Here is a 27,517-nt window from a genome sequence, read left to right as displayed (position 1 = left end):
TCCTTCCTCTTACTTTTATAGACACACGAGCATACTATTTTGTTTTCATTTCACTCGCAGTCTTTATCATTTATCCCTTTTAATTCCAAGATTAGTTGGTTGAAAATCAGGGTCATTACATTTAATTCCTTTACAAAAATTTGAATACCCTGACTGGATAAATATAAAAATTATAAACCTCATCATTTGAACATACACAATTTATAACTTAGGATAATATTGCTTATCGGAAAACATTTTCCCCTTAATTCCTCAAATGTTTTGTACTTCTTTCACTTTATATCATTCTTTGATTTTCCATTTTCTATTGCCAGCAAGATTACAAGATAGTATTCATAAATATAGTGCTATAAAGCACTTTATTACGAAGTAACACTATATATATATATATATATATATGATAGAAATCAGTGAATGGGACATGACAAGAGTAAATTATGATGGGAGACACTCAGGAACCTACATATACAATATGTCCTTATTTATTTATTAAATTTGTATACTGCCCATCTCACTCTGAAAAGAGACTCTGTGCTTGCCCATCTCAGCCTCACTTCCTTCCTCCTATTCTTCCCCAAACATTCCACCCTCTCTAAGCAGAGGTTTCATACACCTGCTTAACATGGGTTTGGACATTTTTACTATAACATTGGGGATTACTTCACATCACTTAATCCTTTTCAGATCAGTGTCGTCATTGAAACATACAAAAGAATGTCCTCAAAGTGCTTATTCCAATTTGGAAACATTTCGCTTCTCATCCAAGAAGCTTTTTCAGAAGAAATTTCTTGAATGAGGAGCAAAACATTTTCAAAGATAAAAAACCAAGGAAGTCCAGTTGCCTTTTGGAAAAAGCACCTTTGGGACAACCAAGACCTGGATGATTTAGAATCTCCATAGATATACAAAGAAATGTCACTTTGCTGGAAAATTTCCCATCTCTATACATAACCTCTATAACCTCTACTCTGAATGGAAAAAAATGAAGCTAATGAAATGTGCAAAAATGTATCTGTATTTACAATAAGCTTAAAGAACTGAATAGATATCAGGAAAGATGGCATGACAAAATAAAAAAAGTATTCAAGATCAAAGCGCTATGGAAGACATACATCTTTAAATAACTTATGCTTCTATTCTGAGTTTTTCTGGTTACACTGATTATTCACATTCAGAGAAAAGAATGAAAAGATTATAAAACATTGATAAATGTCTAAAAGAGGATGTTGGATATCCAATTAAATTTCATAAGTAATTATTGCCATAGGTCATTAAAGAGATCTGCTGGAAATAGCACTTGGATAAATTAACCAATTCTATTTTTGTCATATTTGTAAAGTGCAGAAATCTTTGTTGTAAAGATTATGCTGAAAAAAAGACCCTCTCTCTTACAAGATTAATAGAACAATGCTGGAAATAAAACAACTAAGCAATTTGAATGGCTTTTGAGCTATGAGATGTAAATAGGACACGGCTTTTTTAAATGCTGTAGTTAAAAAGAGTAAAGAGGCAAAAAAAAAACACTAGCACAAAGGATTTCAAGAAAGTGTTTGGTTACCATACTTAAAACCAATGATACATTTTTGTTTCAGTATCTGGCAATTTCAGCATTCTTTGATAATGTGCTTTGAAAGAGCCAACTTGTCTTTAATGACACAATTTAAGCAGGAATTATTTTTTTCTCAGCAAAAATATCAAAGCTGAGATTTTTTAAAAAGAGAAAAGTATGAATTAAAATGACCTTGTGTTCCAAAATCTTTTCACCTACTGCTTGGTGTTCTTAGCGCCTTTTTTCCCCTTTCAAAACGAGATCTGATGCTGGTGCCTTTGGCATATTGAGATTTCAAAAGGCAGAGCGGTATTTAAAAAAAAGAATCCATACTCTTTCTGTATGATGTGTTGGAACTACTTAGCATCAAGGGTGCCCTATATTTTTAGTGTAACCTTTCCTAGTTATTAAAGCAATCACAAGTATTTTCTTTCTGTCAGTGTTAGAACCTTATTTACCAAGGGCAAGTCTGGACACAGTGTGAATTAATAAAGTCGTATTTTTTTTTAAAGAGAGTTGGACAACTAATAAAAACAGCCCATCAGTTCTGCTGCAGGAGGCAAAAAAATAAACCCATATTGCCATCTTATAATTAAGCCATCACTATATATTACATATCCAAGAAAGAGGTGGGGTATTTCAGTCCTAATAAAAAACTATATATACAATTTTTTAAAACAACAACAACAACCATGAACCGAAAAATAATATGGAAACTCGCTAAAAGTATAGATAACATCCATACAGCAATTACCTTTCCAGGAAAGAAAAATTATTCAGAACTAAATAATCTATTCTTGAAACACTTCAACAGCCAGAATATAATGGAGGATCTGACCTATTACTAGGGGTGTGAAGATAATGGGATTAAATTTGTGACACCTAATTAGAAAAGTGTGCATATGCGCATATGAATAATAATTAGAGGTACCTTAAGGCAGAGGTAGGCATACGTGATTGTGGCAGACTGAGGTTGGCATAAATTAGATGAACTAATCTACAGGCTACCAGTTTATATGGTTTTGACTGTGTTTGAGGTATTTTAGCACATTTGATGGCCTTTTGAACGTCCCTCCCTTTCCTCTTACCTAAGTCCTTAACAACTGCCCTGGCATCTCATTTAAATATTGAATAGAAGGTTTGGTTTGCTCAATTCACCCTTAGATTTTTAATCTCTGCTGATTTCAGAAGTCAGGAACCAGGATAGAGTTCAAAAGTTCTATAAGTTTATTTCATGCTGCCTGCACACAAGAATCTCAACTACTGATGGTCAAGGCAAATTGGCACTAAAGGTCAACAGACTTCAAGGAGGGATGGACTTAGATCTTTCATGGGAGTGTAGAGATTCCAAACTGATGATGTGTTTGAACCCACCCTCGGGCTCAGCCTTGTCATCCTCTACATCTGATGCCCTTAGTCTTCAAAAGGCCTGCACTGCAGTTTCAGCTTATTTCTTTAATCCACAAGCTTCCTGAGGCTGGAGAAAGAAGGAATCCTTCAAAAATCTCTAAATCATAAGCTCTAAGCTGTATCCTCCAAAATGTTATCCTGCATCTGCACTGAGGTAGGTTCACCCTTACCTTAATTCAAAGTTAGAAATAGCAGGCTATACTATAATTAATCAAAGAAACACGTATTTTCAGTAAAATAGTACAGAATAAAACATTATCATTTATTGCATGGGTGTCCAACCTTTTGGCTTGCCTGGGTCACACTGAGTGAAGAGGAATTATCTTGGGCCACATATAAAAATATTGTTTTATAATATAAAATTAAATAATATTCAAAGTTTACAATCTTATGACGCCACATTACTAGCTGTCCAGGGCTGCGAACTGGATCCCTGATTTATAGCCACGAATGCCTAAATTGCATATATAACCTTTAATTTAATAGCCCTTGCTTGCTTGCTCATAATGCTTAGAATTCTTATTCTGAGGTCATGTTCTTACTAGTGTTTTCCTTTATGTTTGGGAGTGCCTGAAATGTGAACCCTTGATCCTACATTATAGGTACAGATAGTCCTCAACTTACAACAGTTCGTGACTGTTCGAATTTACAATGGCACTGAAAAAAGTGACTTATGACCATTTTTTTCACACTTATGACCACTGCAGCTTCCCCATGATCATGTGATCAAAATTTAGATGCTTGGCAATTGACACATATTTTTAAAGCAGGGGTGTCAAGCTGCGGCCCGCAGGCCAGACGGGGAAGCCGCGCCTAGCCCATTGCCGGCAATGGCAAAACAGTCCCGATAGGTTGTGCGACGTAATGTGATGTGTCGCAAGTTTGACAGGTCTGAGTTAAAGTGTCTCGGGGTCATGTGATCACCCTTTGCAACTTTCTGACAAGCAAAGCCAATGGGGGAAGCCAGATTCACTTAACAATCGTATTAGTAAACTTAACAACTGCAGTGATTCACTTAACAGCTGTGGCAAGAAAGAGCGTAAAATGGGGCAAAGCTCACTTAATGTCTTGTTTAGCAATAGAAATTTTGGGCTCAATTGTGGTTGTAAGTTGAAGACTTACCTGTATGCTCATTCCATTCTTCCAGCAGTGAGTAGCTGGAAGTAGCAAGGGAAACTCAATTGCAGAAGATAAGGAAGTCAGTCACCAACACAACTACTACTGAAGAATTAATATGCAAAGCAATCTTTAGCTTCCACTCTACTTTCTGAAATTAGCACATGCCATAGGTAATCTTAGTAAGTGAAAATATTAATAGCCTTATAACTATAATTCATAAATCAGAGAATTCCGGATGTGAAACTCTCTTCTGCCATGAACAAATGATGTGACCTTAGGCAAGCTTTCCTTTATCCCACTTCTGCAAAACAGGAGATAATGATTGTCATTCACTTTATTGGACCATAAGAAAGACAACTAGACAAGGCATCCGAAGTACTCTGAACGTGTAAGAATGCCAAATGCATTAAAAAATATTATAATTAATGTTTCCCAGAAAATAAGAACTATCCCTCAAATCTTGTCAAAATACTTGGTAATCAAAAGTTCAGTGTTTTAATACTTGTACACAGAGCTCCTCCAGTTGTGAAAGAGAAAAAAATTTAATTACTAAGCCTACATATGTTAGAGGTTAAATAAATTCCTCCTTACAGTCAATATCATGTACTCAGAAACAGCTGTTATTTAAAATAATATTTTCTTCTATCACTCACTTAAGCATTAGATTTTAAAACTGAGTAACTGTGGCCTTTTCTCACTTAATGATTTCAGAAGCTTTATTAGATGCGGGGGCCTCGTGGAAAGTATGCAATTAGTCCCTTGTAATGGAAATATTAATAGTTCTTTTTTTAGGCTTGTAATTTCCTAATCACATCAAGTAATTAATGACTATGCATGACACTGGAAATAGCAACTGTACACTAAATGGGAATGGCACAAAGAAACAAACCATATAATTATATACTAAGGAGGGAGATCAGTAGAAAGAATTCGCTGTCCACTCTGTGAAACAGTCTTAGCTGTCATGCTATCCCACATTATTGAAAAGTGACCCATTCCAGCATAAAATATATATTCTTACTAGTCATATTCGAACTGACAGCCAAAACAATATGCACAATCAGCAGACTTAAAAGGTGTATCTTGCCACACAAACCACAAAAAAAAAATTAATTGGAAACATTTATACTTTGCTGCAGATACCCTTTGCAGTAAATAAGATATTGAAAACAGAAATAATGTTGAAACAAAAATGTACAAAAATATTTTAATAATGTAACATATGAACATGAAGCAATACCATATAGGTTTTAACATGTTTTGGACAATATAATATAATAAGGACTTGATTTTAGCATGTATTAAAAAAACTGCATTATGAAATAAGGGACAAAAGCAATGTGAGCAAACAAAATTATGTTTTTCATATGTAAATAAGGTACACGTGAATATATCAAAAACAATCTTTATGATAAAATGATTCAAATGTGTAGTAACTTAAAATACTGAAATGAATAAGGGGTGTATTTTTATTCCTTAATTACACAATCTAATTTTATAGAACAATCACTGATCTCCCAGATTAATTTAAAAGATCCAAATCTTCAAACCTGCTGAAAGAAATCCATTCGACGCTTGAAACAAACTGTCACCTTCAGTAATTACCTAAAGAATAAATATTCTCATCAATTATCCATTTATTTTGTACAACAGACAATCCTAACATTTTTAGATTTTTTCTCACCTCCTGGAAACAATGCCCCATTACACAGATATTAAGTACTAAAATGAAAGACTTCTTGGATTAATTCAGAATAATTTTCAATTATGGTTTCAGTTGGGAAACTACGGTTATCAGGAAGAGAACAACTGAAGACCAGAAAGCAGATTACGGAGTTAAGATCTGAAGTTTCATCATAGCAGATGGCAGCACTTATGTGACCTCAACTCATCCTGATCAAAACTTTTAGTACTTAGATGAGACTAAGAGGAAATCCCAGGGCTATAAACTACAATGGTTTGTGCATAAAATATTCAAGTTTAAACTGGACCAGAATTTTATGCAGAGATCTTGCAACATAATTGAAGTGTGGCAAAAGTCTATGGAAAGGCCTACTCAGTAGATGTGATCTAGCTTTAAATTAGAGTCATGCCTTTTATCAGTTTAATTAAGTGGTATTTACACATCTTATAACACTACAGAAATATTGCAGAAGTCAAGACTGTTCTTAATTTGCAAAAAAGAAAAGAAAAAGAAAGCAGTGACATCACTTTAAAGTGACATAACCACTCTTGTGAGTCATTCTTTTCAAAGAGTACAAAGCACCTTTGGGCTGTTAATGCAACATTTGTGCATATTTTTGCATAACAGGAGAAGAATATAAAAAAGCCAAGGAGGGTAAAGATCTTAAAGATGCAATCTTGAAGATTATAAACTGTATCATTGTACTTTATGTCAAAAGATGGCAATACTTCATGGCCCTATAACCATAAATTGAGCCAGTGTCTCAGGTGTGCTAAAGCAAGGTCCAGATCAGACTTGTACCAAATTGCAAAATTATAGATGTACAACTTTTTGAAGAGACTGTGCTTACTAAAAGCAAGTTAACAATGTGAGTAGGAGATACTACCATAGCTTACCTTCTGGTGCGATATGTACTCAGTTCGTCTTGTAGAATCGATGCTCTTTTTCGTAAAAAATTTACCTAGAAAATACAGCTGTTGTGACTGAAGAGCTTCTAGTATATAACAGACTTATGAATATATCTATTTGCAGTTCCTCAGATATATTGCTTAAACCCTGTTTATGGCCTGATAATCTAGGGATTGATGTCCCAATGTCAAACAGCCTAAATAGGGATCAAGTGTATTTCATCTTCTGAGAATACCGTCCATGTTCCATGTCAGCGGCTCCCAACCTTTTCTATACCCCACACCCCTAGAACGTTTCTGATATATTCTCGCACCCCTTACAAAAGTTTGAAATAATGGCAACAAATTATGCATATACACTATAATTTTGAAAACCCAAGTATTCGCACCTCCTGGAATGTTGTCTCGCACCCCCGGTTGGGAACCCCTGTTCTATGTTCATGTAGTACTAACCATTTTGGGGGGAAATGCAATCCCTAAATTTTGATTTCAAAACTGAACATTGGCATAAGAATACCAAGTTCTGCAATTTAAGCATCAACATTAATGGATTACACATGTCTTTGTGAGACACAGATATAAAATTCCACTTTTGAAGGGTGGTCAAAAACTCTTTGTTAGGAAAGTAAAGTTATAAGCATGCTATAAAAGTTCATTAGCAAAGTGCTGGGATAGAAGACAAAGAACACAGTGAAAAGCCTCAAAATTGAGGAGATGGAGGCAGTCAGCATATTTTAAATATAAGCAAAGCTTTGTTTGAGAAGTGAATGTTTCCTATTTGTTCCTTGTTACTGCTGCTCTGTTAGTGTTTTTAACCTAACCAAGCCCTCTCATTCCTCTGGAACAATTCACAGCCCTGACAGGTGCAAAGATTCCACTGTTCTTTCTGGCTGATGTTTTTGAAACAGGAATTTCAACAATTTTCAAAGAAGACACCTGTGCTTCAGAAGCTGTTATAGAACAGCCTGTAGCTGGATATTGTAGTTCACTGCACAGGCAGCTGCAAGCTATGCTTTGTATATGAGCACTCACTTTTAAAAGTCTGGAGTTACTTTTACTCCTTTGAAATGTTATGTATGCTAGCAGAAGCTTTGAAGACTGAAATCAAATTTCAACCCCAAATTCACTTCACTGGAAGCTGGGGATTTTTCAGTTGTTAACATTGGTCAGTTTGCATGCCAGTCAAAAGTCACACATATTATTAACTAATTTACTAGATAATCCGTTCCTCCCTTTTATTATTTGTAATGGCAACACTGGGTGAACCAGAACACCAGCAGGAATTCCTTCCCAAAATCAGTGGTAATGTCAACAACCCCCATAAAGCACCTGCCATTATCAAGAGGGTACTCATTTGCCATGGCAATTCCTTTAGAAATAGCATTACAAGGTGACAAATCCAAATGCACCATTTTCAGATGAAAAATGAAATAATAACAACCTCTTTTGAGACTATATGAATTGGAAAAATGTATGACTGAAGGTCTTCTAGGCTTTGATTTTAGCTGGGTTCCTAGTATTAGTATTACAGGAAGTTACAGATGACCAGTTCATATAGTCTTTTGTCACACTATTATTTAACTAAATATATCTATTGCAAAAGAAAACCTTTATTGATGATTACCTTATAAATGAGGACCCAGATTGTTGGGGGCAATAAGCTGACTTTGTAATAATGCCGCTTGGGGGTGAGGGCAAAAGCCCTAATAAGTAGGCATATACATAGAATGCTGCTGCTAAGCACATTGATTTGTGCTTAGATTGTAAGCCGCCCTGAGTCTTCGGAGAAGGGCGGGATATAAATGGGATTTTTTAAAAAAGTGTGAATTGATTTAACAAATATCCATTCATCTACTTGATCTTGTTCTAAAAACCTTTGGTATTAAAGGAATGTCAGGATAGCAAAATTATTCCAAGTAACAAGTGGCTCCTAAACATTTTTGCTTGAAGAGGAATTAGTACATCATGGTATTGGAATGTTTGCTTGTTCAACAACAGACTGAAAAATGTAACTTCACAAACCCCAACTAGGGACACCAATCTTTCTAAAGTCTGTATCCCACCATTGCTGCATGTATTGTAAGTAGAGACAAACTATTCACCCTGATGCACCAATGTCTTTTTACAGAAACCATGCATGCTTGAAAAAAAGGTGTTTATGCAAAAACTATCAAATTAAAAAAATTATGTTCATGTTTAAATATCAAATGACTAGAACCCTCATCATTTTTAAGAGATCAAAAAGGCTAAACGTCTCTCTTTATATTGGCGCAGAGAAAAAAAACAGAACTCTTGTGAGTGAAGGTTGGAACTAGTTGAGGGGGAAAAAAAACAAGTAGAGATGATGAACTATTAATTTGTCAAACTCCATTGCTTATACCAGCATGCTATGGATATTTTTGTCAGTTCTTTGAACTAGCAAATCCTAGATTACATGCTACTGTACTATGCTGACAAATAGAACATAAAATCTTTACCTGAGATTTTAGTGAGAGAATTGTGTCTTCAAGTTCTTGTCGCAAAGATGCTGGCATTAGACCTTTCAGTTTGGTTTCATATTCTTGCCGTATAGAAGTCATCTGAAACCATAGGAAGCAAGCATTTCCATAGTGAAGATTAGGTGAGCCAGTTAAAATGATTTAGGAGCAGTCACTACCTACATGTTTGAGGTACTATCAATATGAAAAGAAATGTTGACATGCAAGAACAGTGGTGCTGTACTGAACCAAACTGAGTAATTCCTTGGCATTCTCTTATAAGACTATCCATTCCTCAACTTTTATTATGTAAACAATGTGTGATTGTATCTCCTTGTTTTTAAACTATTAAATAATGGCCATAGGATTCTATCATGGATGCTGTCTGTAGACATTTATGAGTGTTCTACTGAATCCTCCCTCCACTGCAACATGGAACAGGCTTCGACTCAACCCTGACAAGACTGAGTGGCTGTTCGTGCCGGCATCCCGGGAAATTCCGATTATCCCATCTCTGGCCATGGGGGGTGAGCTATTACCCCCCGTAGATAGGGCGCGCAACTTGGGGGTCCTTCTAGATTCACAGCTCTCTTTAGAAGAGCATATTGGAGCTGTGACTAGGGGGGCCTTTGCCCAGGTTCGCCTGGTGCGCCAGTTGCGACCCTATCTAGACCGGGATGCCTTGCGTACAGTCACTCATGCGCTCGTGACTTCTCGTCTAGACTACTGTAATGCTCTCTACATGGGGCTGCCCTTGAAGTCCACTCGGAGACTTCAACTGGTGCAGAATGCAGCCGCGCGAGTTGTGCTGGGGGCTTCCCGATACTCCCATGCTACACCTTTGCTCCGCGAGCTGCATTGGCTGCCGGTTGCTCTCCGGGTGAGGTTCAAGGTGTTAGTGATGACTTACAAAGCCCTACATGGCATGGGTCCGGATTACCTACGGCAACACCTGCGGCCGGCGTCAACCTCCCTCCGTCCAGTGCGCTCCCACAGAGAGGGCCTCCTCAGGGTGCCTCCGATCAAGGAATGTCGATTGGTGGCCCCCAGGGGGAGAGCGTTCTCTGTGGGCGCGCCAGACCTATGGAACCGCTTGCCGGTTGAGCTCCGGACGGCCCCCGACCTTCGCTCCTTCTGGCGTGATCTCAAAACCTTTCTTTTTGAACAAGCTGGCCTGGTCTGATGGGATGGGGTTGGGTTTTATAAATCGGTTTTAACTTTTAATATGTATTAATTTATTACGGGCATTGTTGTTTAATTACTTTTTAATTTTTGTATCCTGTTTTTTATTATGTATTGCCCTGTTCACCGCCCTGAGTCCTTCGGGAGAAGGGCGGTATACAAATTAAATTATTAAATTAAATCCAAACTGAACAGGTCATTGTAGGAATAGTTTCACTATCTTCAGTCACTTCCTGCTCCTACTCACTCTTGCCTGTTAATTCAGAACTGGATCAGTTCTTTTTTGCTACTTCCTCCCACATGCAATGCAAAGGATGTTACAGGGAGGATAAAGATAAAGCAAGTTTCCTTAAATATGCTGCACATTTAAAATATTTTGCTTCTAGATTTACATCTTGGATATGGTGAGATTCATTTCCAATGCTACAGTATTACCATCTTGCAGCTGAATAATTAAGATAAAATAGCTAATGGGCCAACTGTAACCAACACAATATATTTTTTTTCAAAATTCCCCAAATTTCTTTCACACCTCTGGCTGTTTCTCTTCAAGCTTTATTTTCCCAACACATGAACAGCAGCACAATTGGTTCTGGCCTTTTTCTTCCATTCACTGACTCAATTATGTTTTGAAGTATACCAAACCAACTACTTTTTTGAGGAATCTTTTTTCTTTTATATCAAATGGCATGCATAGACTTCAATATTTTTTTAAGATTGTATTTATGAATGAAACTAAATTTCACTTGCAAAAAAGTCGGAAGCTTTCTTGCACAGAGGTAAGAGTAAAAAACATGGAGAATACTAAACAAATAATCAATATTTTTATTTGAAAAAGCAACAGACAGCTACATTCTTCCCCCAGCCCTCCATGGTTGGCTTCTCTTGACTAATTATGCATTGTGGGTAAGCAAAACCTAAACTTCAAGAATACCTGTTACTATAGAAGGCAAAAGAAAGGTATGATTTATATGATGTTAGTCTGTTTAGCAAAAACAGGAGCAAGCATTATCTAAGCTAAACAATTTTACTATATTAACCTACCAAATTTTAATATAAACTATAACTATTTCCCAGATAATTATATTTTGATAGCACTGTATTCTTTAGAACCAACCAAACCCTACTTAATTCCTATGTCCATGTAAGCTGACAAAAACATCTTACCCCAAATTTGATTTCCAAAAGTTGTATAGAATAGTTGGTCCTGCAGAACATGCCTTCTCTATTTTATCCTTCAACTTCCATATGCTAAAGGGTGATATGTATTTTCTTATCTTTCCTGTACTTTCAGAGTTCTAAGTTCCTGAACAAATAATACAATTATGATTGGAGCCATGGAAAAATACCTAAAGGACTTCCTTAATATCTTGTAATATTGAATTTATTCAACTTGAACACCATAATTTTACAAAAAAACCCACCCACACACTTTGGGAACTTTTATATTCTTAGATGCTAGCTTAACAATTAATAACTAAGAACTAATAATACCTAGGTCTTCTGTTACTTGAATTGTTAAGTTTCCACAAGTCTCTAACTCCATAATTACAATATCTTTATTATTATTAAACAGCAATATCCTTGGGAAGATCCTGATAGGTGGATAAAAATGCATCTGGTTGAGTGTGTGACTACCATAATAATAAAAACTTACTTGGGTTGATATAAGGAAAAATCACTAATATATTTTTGTTAATAATGAAGTCATATTTCAGGATGGGTGTAGCTAAAGTTTGATCATTCTTAAAATCGTCTTTGGAATAGTCTTTTCAATACTTCCCCCTCACCAAATTTAATAACAGCCAAACGTTTATCCTTCTTTTATTACTGTTTCAGAAAAGGACTTTTTAAATTAATGTAGATTATAATGATTCACATAGCTCTATTCTCCTAGCTACAACATCTTTTAAATGTATACAATCAAAAATAGGCAGTCTTAATTACGTGTTACAAAATTATAAACTTGAACTACCACATGCTTTCATATCAGTCCCCTAATTAATAGCCATCTGTGAAATTCCTGTATTTGAAAGAATGTGGTCTGAATGTACATCTCACAGCTACTTAGATTAAGAACCAAAGAAGAATATTTCTGGTTTTAGACTTAGGAAATTAAGCATCCTGTTTCTTACAGTAGCCATCCTGAATCCATATGAAGCACAAAAATAGGGCACAGGGATAAAAGCATAATGCATCGAATTCCACAGATAATTTGATGTACAAAAGGGAAGATACTCATTTAATTTACATTTTAAAGCCAAATAGTCTACTTTTGTGAAGGTGCAGAAAGGATAATTGTCCTACCTACTGCATCCTTTGTGCTGGAAAATGGGAATTTACCCTCAAGCAAGGTAGATCCCTTCTGTAATACAGTGATTTCCTGATACTTTGAACCAACCACCCACCATTAATCTCAACTGGCAGGGCCACTGACAAGGAATCAGAGAACACATGCCTGTAGGTCTGTATTTTCCAAATACAATTCCCTCCTTTCAGACCAAGATGAAATGAAAACAAATTTGCCTTTTGATTAATGATTCCTATGCACGACATTCAAAGAACTGTTCCTATACATTGTCTTTACTTGAATTATTCTTTGGTTGGTTGAAGGAAGCCTGTACATTTTGCATTTAGCCTTCTATTTCCTTTGGCTAGGGAGCCTTTAGTTGTCTTCATTTAATTCAGCCTTGCCTTCATGGAAATATCCATGTAATTTTCTTGATAGCAGTGCAGAGATTGCTTGCTGTTGTCTTTCCAGGGATTCCCCCACCTTCATGGTCTAGGTGACATTCCTACATTCCTGGAACTCTCTCATCTAAGGACTAACCAAGACTAGACCTATTCAGCTTCCTAGTTCAGACAAAGCCATCCAGGTGCTGCCATCTACTGAGTCGAGACAATATGCTCCCTCTGAAATGGGGCTGAGAAAATATACTCCTTAATCACTGTACTATGCTGTATTCTGAAGAACTATCCCTATTTTTAGAAAAATCAAAGGAAACATATAATACTAAAATCTGCCAGAAAGTATTTCCTCTTTTCCATACGTTATTTATTTATTTAGCTGATATATTAAACAGGACGCCACCTAATCCAGCCATAGAAAAGAAAAGCCACTGATAAGATAACAAATGCGATCTACATATGAAAACAACAACATTTAATCTCTATTTACTGACAAGGAAAACCACCTTTTATCAGCTTGAGAAAACATACAGTACTGATTTGAAGAGCTGGGAATCCATAAAACTGAAGGTGAAATAAAATAGAATATTATTGCATTATGAACCGGAGCTGTATAATTAAGTATACATGAATGTTGCAAACTTTAAAATGGAGAAAGCTATTTGATCTGATACTTACTCTTTCTACTCTAACATATAGCAATATAGATGTGTTCAGTAAAAATTATTTTGATTGTAGACATAAATTGCAACAGTAATTTCACACAAACTACAATTAGCCTTTTTCACAGAACGAGGCAATGTATTAATAGCTTGGAGCACCTACTTCGCCAAGGTTTAACACAGTTATTCATGTAGACCATTCATTATTTTAAATGACATTGACTATAAGCCCACAGCATAAAATCTCACAATATAAAGAATGGAATATACTGCTATTGTTGTGCATTGTTAAAGTTACCTCCAGTGAGATGTGTAGCTATTTACATTTGATTAACAAATGAATACAAAAAAATGGAGACCACACTGAATAATCTGGAAAAAAAAAACCAAACACGAACAAAATATAAAATACTGATTTTACATTTTTTTAAAAAAAATACTGATCTTATATTACTGATCTTATAATAAATCTTTTTTTAAAAAAAAATATTAGATGATCCTTATGCTGCAGTGTTTTTTATATGTTTAAGAGCAGCCTTGAAATAGCCACACTATATTTGCCTTCCTTCCACCTCTGCTGATATTAAATAAATAGGATGATTTGAGTCACAGTGTTCAACTAAAATGAGTTCAGTTGCAGCAGCTGCACAGTTCTTTTGCCAGCTAGATGAAGACACACTATATTCTGGATTGAACAGTAATTTGGCAGTTCACTTCAAAGAGAAAATGAAACTTTGGAAGTTTGTTTAGCAGGTTGTTTGAGGTAGACAAGGCAAAACAAACACTTTTTAAGCAAAAGCTTCTTTTTGCTTTTATTCCTTTCATTAACAGGAGATACATCCTGTTCAGAGGGAACTATTATCAAATTTGTGAATGTCATTTAGAAAACTCCCTAGCATAGGTTCTCTTTACATTTCATAAAACTTCCAAACAAATCTCTATCCAAATGGTTATACTACACACTACGTCCAAATCAAACTTTTGTAGAAAAATTGTGGTACAAGGCTATACTGCTGTATAAAGAGAGAGGTTTGCACTAATTATTGCTTTGAATGTTTTCAATGAAAGCTAAAAAAAATTGGAAGGAAGATCTAATTTACCATTCCCTCCATGGAATGTCTTTACACCAGTAACTGTCCCCTTGCTTGGAAAAGGATAGAGCCATGGGAAGATAATAGGCAATATTATATATTAACATGTAACGACCATATTGTGAGATTAGTAAACAGCCAGGTGGCAATGTAAGTATAAAATTTCAAATATTTCAAGCTTAAAACAAACCCTTACTGGGGATGAAAAATGTAAGAAACTTGCTGATTTTTATAGTTTATAAACTGTATGTTTCTTTAGCCTCTTAAACAAATAAAAAGTGTCTGATAGCTATTTGATAAAAATTTAGGTAAAACATTTCTATATCCTAGTATATTTTTACCAATGGACTGCAAAACAACAAATTAAAAATTCATTTTACTTGAAAACAAAATAGGGTTGTGATTTATAGCTTCTCTGTAAAATCCACATAAATTTCTGCTGTAGAAATATAGATCTATTTGAGGTACCAATTAAGCTCCTCAAATAGGAGAAAAAAATCATGCCAAACGTAGCATTTTGCATAGTACAATAAAATTATGAATATATACAGAGCAGGGATAAGACAGGCAATTCTGTTAAAACAATAATGAAGTATATAAATCTTGGTATGCGATTGGCAATTATATTATAGCAGGCACTATTCACATAGAAAGAAATAAAAGAAAGCTTAAGATGAAATATACAGTCATTTTTCCTCTGACCATTATTCTGGGAGTATTAAATAATTTACATTCTCACTCTGATGGGCAGAAAACTATAGTTTGTCTTGTGCACTTTCTCCAATAAAAGAAATAAGGATAATAATGGGACAGATTAAAACTGCAACTCTAAGCACAGTAACCTGAAACCAAGGTCTACTCTGGAACTTCTTTCAGAATAAACGTGCATAGAATTAAGTTGTAACTTTAGCAAGAATGTTAAATGCCATGAAAGAATGAATTTATAAGAACCTATAAGAACTCAGGAATATTTCTTATATAATGTTCTCACGTACACTGAAATGTTAACTTGTACCAATATGGCCACTATTATCTACTGTACATTTCTAAGCCCACCAAACTCCAAGCTGGCTAGGAGCTGAAGTCCACAAGTCTTATAAACGTAGGACTCCTTTGTAAAATATATTATGATGGTGATTATGATGATGATGTTTTGCAACTAGGAAACTCAAGGTGGAGTTCTCATCTAAAACCGCCTAATTAATTCATTGCAGTGTTAAGATTTATAGCAAGCTACCAATTGTTAGTCTTAGAACAACTCCATTGATCTCATTTTTCCTTTGAATTATGTTTAATAAAAACAATAATTGTGAAGACCAGCCCTCTTATTTCAGTGATATATACAAAAAAAATTTCCTTGTGGGTCAGGGGCACACACTGCACATATGTGATGATGAGTATGCTGTATACGGTACTTTTTATACTTATATGAGTATACTTTCTGGTTCATCTATACTGTACGAACCAGAAAGAGGGCTGAGAAAATATCTACAGACCCTTCACATCCTATTTCAATTTCTCTTCTCAGGACGCCGCTATAGAGCATTGCATGCCAAAGCAAGTAGACACAAAGATATTTACCACCCCCCCCCCAGTGCTATCACTCTGCTGAACACTTAATTCCCACAGCACAGTCTCATATCTCATCTTTTCTCATCTTCTCACCATTCCTACTATTTTTTCCTATTTGTTATCTTGTGATTTATCAATTGTTTATAGAACATGATTAATAATTGTAATGATGAGTTATGATCTATGACCTATTACTTGCTGTTTATATGTACACTGTGAGCTTATGCACTGGGGACAAAGTCCAATCACACTCGGACAATAAAGAATTCCATTCCATTCCATTTCATTCTATGAGACACATTCTATTATCACAATTTCACTAGTGTCAAAGCAATGCTATAAATTAAGCCCTAAATAGTATCTGCAGTAGGATTTTTTTTTAAAAAAAACTCTCTAATTGCTTTTATGACTTTCACAGCTGGTGTTTGACAAAACAAAATCAATGGAGAGATTAGTAGGAGGGTCACAAGTCACAGCCATGTGATGCCTTGCTTCACTATTGCAACGGTACTGCCATCGCTAAGCAGGGTAGTCATGATGTTTCACTTAACGACTATTTTGCTTAGCAATGGAGTTACCACTCCGAATTAGGATTGTTAAGAGAGGATTACCTCTACGTGGAAGAGGCACATGGGCATGATTGCTTAGTACTTAAAGACAGTGAGTTTGTCAGCTAGAAAGCTGAAGCCCAAGTTTCAAACCCAAGCACTACGCAATGGAGTGAGCTACTGTTACAGCTCCTGCCCATCTAGCATTTCGAAAGAATGCAAATGCAAGTAGATAAATAGATACCACTTTGATGGGAAGGTAACAATGTTCCATGTGCCTTGGGGTAGGATCTGGGGTCTGGGGTAAGTGTCTTCTGACAACTAACAAGCTAACGAGATGATCACCGCGCCCTAGAATTGGGCATGATTGGACCCTAACCCTTTACCTTTACCTCTATATGCAGCTATCTTTGAAGACAATTCATAAAATACAGTTAGTAGACAATGCAATTGCTTGCCTGTTGACTAGCACTAGTTACTATCATCACATTACACCTATTTTTCATTAATTAACAATAGGTTTATGCATGCAGTTCGAAGTACTAAATTTGACTGATAAACACTATATAGTTTGGCACCAAGATAATTCCAAGACCATCTACTCAAAGAGTTGCACAAGCCCAGCCAAGGAAGTTCTTCTGGGGGGCTTATTTCCAGAAAGCAAGAAAGCTTGAGGCTAACAAAGCACTGTTCTTTAATGATTGGGGTTATGTTTTGGAAGAGTCTCCCTCTCCAGAAGCTAGATTGCCTCCTATAGTAAGTGGTATTTTATTGTGTTTTATCTTGGTGTAAAATGCGGAGAGTCAGAATAATTTGACAGCATACACATTTTAACAACGTCAAAAAATCTTTTAATAGTTAGGTAGTACAACTCTCTGAAGAGTGTGTCTACTTACACTGTAGGTGGCAGAGAATTATGTGACTAAAGTGTCCTTTTTATTAAAAGCAGACCACCAAACAAAAACAAATAACCTTTTCCCCCAAATAGTTTCCCCCCGAAAATAAGACACAACCGGAAAATAAGCCCTAGCATGATTTTTCAGGATGCTCATAATATAAGCCCCACTCCAAAAATAACCCCAGTTAAGATCGTCAGCCAGACGGATGCATTTAGTACTGTATTTCCCCCAAAATTAGTCAACTACAAAAAAGGACCAATGGACCTAAAAAACTAGGTTTATTTCTCTCTCTCTCTGTGTGTGTGTGTTTGTGTGTGTGTATCTATCTAGATACACACACACACACTATTTCTATTTATAAAAACCTGGGTTGTCTAACTTAGGAACTGTGTTAGAGAACATCTGCATTTGATGTACAGCAACTCACAGGCTGTTTTCAGAAGGGGCATGGTCCCATCTTATTCTGTGTAATTTTTTCTGAATACGTATATTGTCTCAAGAAAAAATGATTTCAGTGTCTTGTGTTTTCTGATATTTTCACTCTAAACATGGATCACCCACCTGGAAAATCCCTTGTTTGTGGTTAAACACTTAGAGTTTTATATAAAATCATAACTGCCAAAGAGAAGCAGCAAAACAAACCTTAAGAAATAACATACTGCATACAGCAGACTTTATGGGATTATGTAAGTTGGACAGAAATAAAAGTCTTCGCTCAACAACATTGCAAAACTGTGGTTAGAAAATACTTGCTGCTGGATGAGTTTGCCAACCTAAGGATCCTCCATTCCTTCCCTAGGATTCTGCTTATGAACTAAAGGTTCTTTTGCTAAGGGAAAGCAGCTCAGCAACTGAAGCAGATTATCAAGAGTAAGTCTATTATACTGCATTTAAAATGGCAGCAGACAGAAATAAATCAGAAACAAATTTGAGATTTGGTACTAATTGCATCTTTACTTCCTTAATAATATCTTAATGTTCCAAACTGGCAACAGTTGCCATTTTCGAGAGGAAAGAAAAGATGGTTTTTATATAAATAATGAAAATGGCAACACAAAATTTTTTATACCAATGTGATTTTTGTTCCTACAATCAGATTTTGAAGATTAAAAGAGCACAAATTATGAAACGTGTTTGAAATTCAGTCAAAGTGGCTTTGATTTACTTAGGAACTGATATGCTGGAAAGATATGCTGACAAAACATAATGGTTCTGCAGAGAAAAAAAATAAATGTTGTCTTTTCCTGAAACCACAGAGATGATTAAGTACAACATGTTCTTTCCTCACATCATTTGTATGGTTAAAAAATGAAGCAGAGGTTCTATAATCGCCATAGCTAACATCACTTTCACGACCTATCAATTAGTAGCTAGTACATGGTATGCTTGTGCAGGCGATCCTGTACTATAAAAATTCTATCTATTACAAGTGTTGTGAAATCATGACCTGAAATGTTTGAATCTTAAGTTTTATGTGTAAGACTAGACAACCCATGGCTGTCAGCTCATTCTTCTTTCCACATATAATATAGGCTTGTGCTGTTTCCCTTCCACTGGCAACCCTCAGGAGACTCTGGTGAAGCCTCCTCTTTGACTGAGGCACAGAATTGCCTACCATTTTGCTGGGAAGAAGGGGGGAAAAGGGAGTGGTAGACTACAAGGAAAACGTCACCCCAGGTCCCCATTCCAGTGTGTCCCCAAGAGCTCTCCCTCCAGGGAGGAAAAGGGCTCACCCATCACCAGCACCTCCCAGCCAGATCTACCTTACGAGCAGGCATCTGAGTTGCTACCTCATTTTCTCTCACTAGCTACCACTATTAAGATATTTCAAATATTGGCCTTAGTTCCAAAGCACCCAATGACTGCTTGGCCATCAGGCCTTGCCACCAGACAATTGGGCCCAGGGTATATAGGGAGCCAGGAAAGAGGGTGGGGATACGCTCTTCCAAACTGCCCATCCACCATGCAACCTATGGGTTTCTGGAAAGTGTAGTCATGAGGCAAGGTGGTGCTGAAGAGGCCATATCTTTGCCAAATTTCAATTCCACACTCATGGGTCCTAGGTTTTGGACACATTCTATAATTTAACCCATCTGACGTTCGTTGATTAAAAAATTGTTGTTCTTTCCCAATCTTGCATGTTTTGAAATAGGAGTTGGTGCCATTTGAAATAAAAAGTTCAATTTAGATAATATATTAATTTTATTGTTGCAAAAAGTCCCAGCTAAGAAAGTATTAACTTTTTGCACCTTTCAGGACCTTGCTTTATTTCCTTCCAAATTTTTTATAATTGTTTTGAAAAATGTCTTTATTACATCTTGACAAATTCACTGGGTCACAGCTAGGCTCTTCCTTCACCAAGTTTTCTTCTTTAGAAGTTATTATCTTTGCTTTCTTTTCATTGATTCTGTATTGAGAAAAGTGGCCAACTTTTTAAAATTCTTGACATCAACTGCCTTGCAGAGCTTAATGATTGCATCATTGTTAGTACTACATAATCTGCACACCATTTCATTTTGTATTCCTTTTCTTGAATTTTGATCCAAGTTATTTGTCCTTTCAGATCTTGCCTGCCAGAACTTCTAGAAAAAAAATATGCAATACAGGAGACACCCTTGTCATCTGCCTTCCTTCATTTGATCATTGCTGTTGATTTATGCTCTCCACTCAAGTTGTGAATTCTTCTCCTGGGTTCATTTTGTCTAGGACATGTAGTAGAAATCCAATCCAAATTGTCAAAGGCTTTCTCCGCATCTAAAGATATTACTGTCACCTTCTTTTTCTTGTTATTAATGTATTCTAATGAGGTTATTTCAAACCTGATGTTGTCATTAATCTTCCTCTTTGAAATGTAACCTGTTTGATCTAGACATGTGATTTTGGAAATACAGTTCATCTGCGTTGGGCTAATGTTGTGCTAAACATTTTATAACCAACATTTGATATAGGAATTGGTGGTAAAAGGGAAGAAGGAAGAGAGATGTGTGAAATGTTTTTGGAATGGAACTTGTAAAATAGAAAATCAGGGAGTAATACAAAAAACTGACTGTAGAATTACAATTAACACACCGTATAGAATCATTTTTCACTACTTATAAAGAAGGAAAGAAAAACAAAAAACAACGCTGAAGCAGACGGAGAAGAGGCAAGGATGATGGAAGGAAGAAGAATCAGATTCAGATATATAAAATCAGTTTAATTAAAAACTAATAGCACAAATGAAAGAGCTGAATGAACAGCTCCAAGGTACATAGGAGCAGATTCTGCACATGATGGAAGAAATGAAAGCAGGCTTAAAAACAATTGAGATTACAAATGTTCAGGTTAATACACAATCTAAAATTCAGAGGTACCTGAAGATTCTGGAAAGTTAGAACTTGACGTCCATTTCAAAATAGCTACTCAAGTCTATTTAAAAACAGATGGAGGCTTTCCAGATATTTTTAAACATAAACTCTACATTTGCACAAAAGAAAAAAGTGCCTCCAGATATGCTTGTCAGATTCTTACAAATGAGAACAAGAAATGCTATTTTAAAGCAACAGACTGAGAAGCCTTTGATTATGGAAGGGAAATGTATTCAAATATTTCAAGACCTCTCCCCCAGAATGCTCAGAAAAAGGAAAGAATTCACATTTCTTACAGGAAACAAAATGAATAATCATAAAGACAACTACAGAGGCTTCCTGCCTACATGAAAGAGTAACTGCTCAGGATTCTGCAGACAAAGAACTTTCTGGCACCAGAAAATACACTTGGGATGAAGAAGAGGGGAAATTAGCTAGGGCAGCAGCATTAAATTAGAATGGAAATGGGCAAAACAACATTAATTTCATTTAACAAAAATAGACTAAATTCCCAGTTTTTTTTAAAAAAAATTTAAAACATAAACAATAAAGTCAATTTTGTTTACAAGAAGTGCATATAAAATAAGATAATAGAAAAAAAGAACAGAAACATTTTGCAACAGAAAAGACAAAGAAAATTGGAACAGTGATTTATTTTAAACCAATCACCTTGGGAGGTATTAGAACAATTAAAAGATAAAGGAGGAAGAAATTTAATTTTGAAATTAAGAAAAAAAAGCAAAGCTCAACTTTGGCAATCCAACTGAGCTTCAAATAAGAATCAATTTTACAAAAGATTTTTCCAAACATGACTAGAGTAATGGTAACGGACATTGTTGGGTGCTAGATATAATTTTAGACAAGTCATCTCAAGGGAAAAAAGGAAAAAAACTTTCAAGAATTTTGTTTTCAGTATATGCATACATTCACTTTGACAATGCTTGGAGACTAAAAAAAATCCAGGAGTAAGAGATCTTTTTTTAACAAGATTATTATTTCTTGTACTCAAGAACTGACATGCAGTTGGTTCTGAAGGTTATTACACCAATTATTGAGGAAGATAATATGGATCGCAATCCACTTTCAATATCAGTGTTCCAAGGGGGAAAAAAAGCTTTTCAAATGCTATATTTCTTTTTAATTAATTCTGAGTATAAATGAAATCAAGCAAGTTTAGGCTTTCTCTTGCTACATCCACATTTGGGGAGTGTGGCCTCCCACATATTGCTTAAAACAGAAGTGGCCTTCTCTGGGAAAAGTGTGTATTGCTGCCTTAGATTTGCCAGCTTTTTTTAAAAGAATAGTAATTAAAAGTTATAATTAAAAAGCTGAAAACTAATACAAAGGAAAAATAGAAAAACGACAAATATAGTGAAGAAAAAGATGTATGTAAAGAAATAACTTCCCCTTCATTGCAAATATAAGCAATTTTAGTAACTTAACATATTTTCTTCAAATTCAACAAATGATCTTTCTTTCCTTATCCTATCTCTAATCTACAAATAAATCTTTAAAGCCCCCGCTGTTTCAGTCTTGATCAGCAAAAGTCTATTAAGTGTTAGCAGAGATAAGAACATATCTATTTTAAACCTTGGTCAAATAAACTTTCTGTTCCTTCCTTTTATTTTTAACAATCTTGATCTTTAGTCCCATCAAATAATGTCCTAGAACTTTGCCCCTCCTCACAGAATTCTTCAAAGAGTTAACAACTCTAGAAACTTTATCCAGATCACTCTTTTGCTGTTATTTGTATGTCCCTTTTAATTATTAAGACATCAACAGGTTTCTTTTGTATGTCAAGTCTAACATTTTTTCGATATCATCCTTGTAGTCTGCCTTTTTAAAATCCACTTTCAGATCAGTCACAATCTTGTCAGATAAAACTTGCTCCTCTTTTGTAACATAGTTAAAACATGATCTATCTCTAGTGCCACACAGTCTTAAACTATGGTAACCTCTGGGTCTATTGTTCAAAAATACCCTTCAATCTGTCCAATGTTAAAATATTTCCCTTCATTCTGTATTAGAAAGTCAAATTTAAGTATTCTTCTTCTTTAATTGTAATCTTTTGTTTCTTCTGGTTCTCTCTAATACTGAACCTTCAAGGTCTCATCCTATCATTTTTTTAAAAAAGAGAATTCAAAACAAAAGCATTTTCCCATGGGAAGAGTTCCTATAATTAATTCCAGAATCTTATTTCAAATCCATATGGACCTTTAATCCATTTGTTACTTTCCAAAATCAAAGTTCTAATCATCCTTTTGCTGTTTAATCCAAAAGAAATCTTTTAAAATCCTTAAACTTGTATTTTAAACTTGTTTCATAAGAGGGAAAACTCGTTGATCCAAAGGTTCCTGAAAATAGCTGAGAGTAGTCAACAAGCAATTTCCAAAAGTGATCAGAAAAGGAAGTATGTGAACCCAGTTTCTTTTTAAAAGGTGCTAACCACAGTTTGAGGAAGATGGTTAGTCCCTTGACTTTTGGTGCTCCCAACCTGCTGGAGACCTCAGTAGTGCAATTGCCTGGAGCATTTGGGGATGATCTCCCATCCTCTTCTTACCTAACAGTTTAAAGAATTGTTCTTCTCAACGGCTCTTTGTTCTTTGCAGCAGTTGCTGGCTTCTGTCTATCATTTCTTCCTCCAGAAATCCAAGAGATCAGTTTCTCAAGAAGCAGGAGTGAAAGTTTAATTTCAGCATTGACTAAGTATGACTTGCCTTCAGTACAGAGTTTCTTCAATATCCAAGCACTTGATAAGATTTTTAGGCTGAGAATTTTAATTTTAATTTTAATTGGGGTTTTTACTTTTTTTTCAGGGATTGATGTAATTTTTTTAATTGTTTTTAACTTTTGTATTTCTTGTTTTAAATACCCAGTAAACCGCCCTGAGTCCTTCGGGAAAGGGCGGTATATAAATCTAATAAAATAAATAAATAAATAATATGCCTAGTTGTAGCTCTCCAGCTTGGCCCACAATATCATTTTCATTCCAATCAGAGGTTATCAAATAGGCAGAGTGATATAACTGAAAATAAGGAAAATTAGTAGCCCCATTTTCATATGAAAATGTTCACTATGAAAGGGAAAAGTATGGAAATTGAAAGTTCCATAAAAGTTTACCATCAAATTATCAAATTGTTAAAAGCACGAAAGGCAAATTAACACACACCTCTTAAAATAAATATTGTTAATGAGGTAATACTCATTTTTAATTGTCTTCCTCATCCTCATATGCATATTCAGCCACTTATCAGAGGATATTTTCCTGAGAGTAATTATCTCCAAATATTTAACAGAAACTCAGCAAAATGCAAAACCAAATTTTAAAACATTTCCATAGAAAGCTCATTAAATTTAAAATATTAAATTTATTCCTATTGTATAACCATAAGATTTCCCACACTATTCACAGCTCTAGTAAGCAGGGAATTCCTTACAATGGCAGATTATCAGAAACCAAAAAATGGGAATGAGTCACTGGTTATTGAATTGTTTACTTTAAAACAGTGTAAACAAATTAACTGGTCATATAAACAACAGATTCCTAATAAAAACACTACATAATTTATTTTGCATCTCCTTTAGCTCTATGCAAGCATACTATGAGAGATGACTAGGAGGCTGGGAAAATAATGCAAAGAAGTTTAGATATAAATAATCAAAAAAATTAGAAAAGGAGCCTGTTGACAGTAGCAATTCAACCAAGGAGGCAAGAAACCTGGGAAAAAGCTATCCAAATAATTCAAAGATAATCCACTTAAATTAAATCAGTATAAATGAGCACTGGAAATTCCTCTTGGTTTTTAAAAATTCTATATTTACCGCAAGACTAGTATTAAAGATACCTTACTGAAGTGTGCATAATTCTTGTAATCTTACTTGGCTGGCTGGGGCCTACTTTTTGTGGAAGTAGGTAGGACCAAAATTGTAATACTTCATGTTTCTAATCTTTGACAAATATTATGGTAGTAGGAGGTAATATCTTAATACTGAAAGCTGCCAGTCTGGGAGATTCCTGTGAAATAGGTGTACGACAATAAAGTAACTAGTGTGAACTCTACATGTGTAGGTCTGGTTGTTTGCACCTAACATTATTACGTTATTGTCAAAACTGTAAACTGACAAGAGTCTCTTGATTATAGAGGTTAAAAATAATAGACACATGGTTATTTGTTAGCTTTTTTCATATATATTCTACTATATATTCAGGGCTAAATTAGCCGTACCCTGCTCTTATTAAAATAGGAATGCAATTTCAAAAACAATATTTATTAACTTTAATTTTTATTAACTGCCCATGTTTACAAACTGAAAACAAGGGTATATACTAGTCTCAAGTAAAGAAAGACAAAACTCCCATTAATTCTATATCTATTAATTGAGTTCCCAAACTGGATTACCCAGCTCTTTTCTCCTTACAGCCTTTACTTAAAGAGGAAGGACTGCAGCAACTGTTTGTTAATCAGTAGTTACTCTGTGTCATTAAGAGTCTTTCTGCCCCTGCTAGGGATATGCAAAAAAAAAAAAAAGGAAATATTCTGTTTTGAGCTCAGAATGATATAATCCCAAATTCACTGCACCCTGTTGGAACAAAACATTAAAGCACAGGCCCCCAACCTTTTGGGCACCAGGGACCGGTTACGTGGAGAGAGGTTTTTCCGTGGACCGGAGGGGGTATGGTTTCATGTACTTCCTGCATCCCACAGATGGGACTTTGCTTGTTTGTGCAACCTGGTTGCTGGCATGCCGTGGCCCGGTACTGGTCCACAGACGGGGGGTTGGGGACCCCTGCATTAAAGAAACCAATGCCCTTGTAGTTGCTTTCCTTCTTTTGAATCGTAGAATTCAAACATAAGTTCTATAGGCTACCCAAACTACAGAAAAAAAATTCCACAGGGATTATTTTATTTTGTTTTAAAAGGTTTAAGAATAACCGTAAGAAATGGGTATTTTAAACATTTTCTTAAAATTAAAAGTAATTTCCTTGGTCAGTTTTTCAGTATGTATTACTACAAACAGGATGTATTACTACCCATACTACATAAAAAGTTTAAATAATAGGCAACTTATGTTTAGCAGCATACTTGCCTGCTTAATTCTTCCATTAAAACAAAAGCAAAACCAAACCAAAACTGTATTGTATTTGCTAGACATTGCAAAGGAGGAAAAATGTTATTTAGATGGTCATTGAGAGACAAAATTCAACAGGGCGTTGAGGATGTGCAACATATACACAACAAATCAATCCAAGCATTCCAATGTTATGCTAGTGATATACGCATTTACAATGTGAACAACCATAAAAGCATTAGCAACACTTTCGTGCAAAGTATACACAACTGCCTTTTCTATTGTTTGCAGACCTGCAAAAGAAACTATTGCAGTAACATACAGAGCCACCATTACACTTAAGCTGTAATTGACAGCAAAGTTTTTTTTGTACAAAAACTACAGTGCTGCTTCAGACATATGTCACATGCTTAACTAACTACTGCTTTAGACCGAGGATTTCAACCCCGTGTTACTTCAATCAGTTAACCTAATAGCAGCAGGGATATTTTGTAAGTTTCTGACCATTCATTACCTTTCTTCTCCATTTTATTATAATGTGGTATCTTAATTCTCAACATAAAATAAATGTACCAGAAAGTACAGTTGTTATCTTTCCAAAGACAAAAACAAGCAACACCTAATCCCAACTATATGATTAAGGGGGGAAAAGCTGTTCAGTCGATAATTGACTAATGAAGTCTATAACTTAAACCAATGTTGCTCTAAATATGGAGAACAATGGAGTTGGAAGGGATCTTGGAAGTCATCTAGTCCAACCCCCTGCTTAAGTAGACCTTATATCATTTCAGACAAGCAGCTATCCGTCTATTCTGAAAATCTTCCAGTGTTGGAGCACCCACAAGTGCTGAAAGCAAGCCCTTCCACTGGTTAATTGTTCTTGCTATCAGGATTTTTTCCTTAGTTCTAGGTTGGTCCTCTCCATGATTAGTTTCCCTCCGTTGCTCCATGTTCTGCCTTCAGGTGCTTTGAACAATAGATCAACCCCCTTCTTCTTTGTGGCAGTCCCTTAAATATTGGGAGACTGCTATTATATCACTCTTAGCCCTTCTTTTCATTAGACTAAAGGTAAAGGTAAAGGTTCCCCCGTACATGCGTGCTAGTCGTTTCCGACTCTAGGGGCCGGTGCTCATCTCCGTTTCATAGCCGAAGAGCCAGCGCTTGTCCGAGGACGTCTCCGTGGTCATGTGGCCGGCATGACTAGACGCCAAAGGCGCAAGGAATGCTGTTACCTTCCCAACGTAGTGGTCCCTATTTTTCTACTTGCATTTTTACGTGCTTTCGAACTGCTAGGTGGGCAGAAGCTGGGAC

General features: G+C 35.6%; 1 protein-coding gene across 3 annotated transcripts in view; it reads right to left on the bottom strand.

Annotated features, from left to right (window-relative positions):
- Positions 1 to 5,271: 5,271 nt before the first annotated feature.
- The window catches only part of CEP112 (centrosomal protein 112), a gene marked incomplete at its 3' end in the record, with an annotated part of 303,692 nt that continues 281,446 nt past the window's right edge, over positions 5,272 to 27,517 (bottom strand). For 2 of the 3 annotated variants that reach the window (XM_081318536.1, XM_081318538.1), the window contains 2 exons: positions 9,148 to 9,249; positions 6,655 to 6,723 (listed from right to left, as the gene is read on the bottom strand). In XM_081318536.1, the coding sequence (XP_081174662.1) occupies positions 6,655 to 6,723; positions 9,148 to 9,249 (171 nt within the window). Of the gene's footprint in view, positions 5,684 to 6,654; positions 6,724 to 9,147; positions 9,250 to 27,517 lie in introns of those variants that run through there. The other variant, XM_081318537.1, reaches the window with a different exon arrangement.

Source organism: Vipera berus (assembly GCF_964194415.1).
Source record: "Vipera berus genome assembly, chromosome: 2".
Classification (NCBI taxonomy): domain Eukaryota; kingdom Metazoa; phylum Chordata; class Lepidosauria; order Squamata; family Viperidae; genus Vipera; species Vipera berus.
The sequence above is the reverse complement of the archived record's forward strand: the minus strand, read 5'-3'. Positions and strand labels throughout refer to the sequence as shown.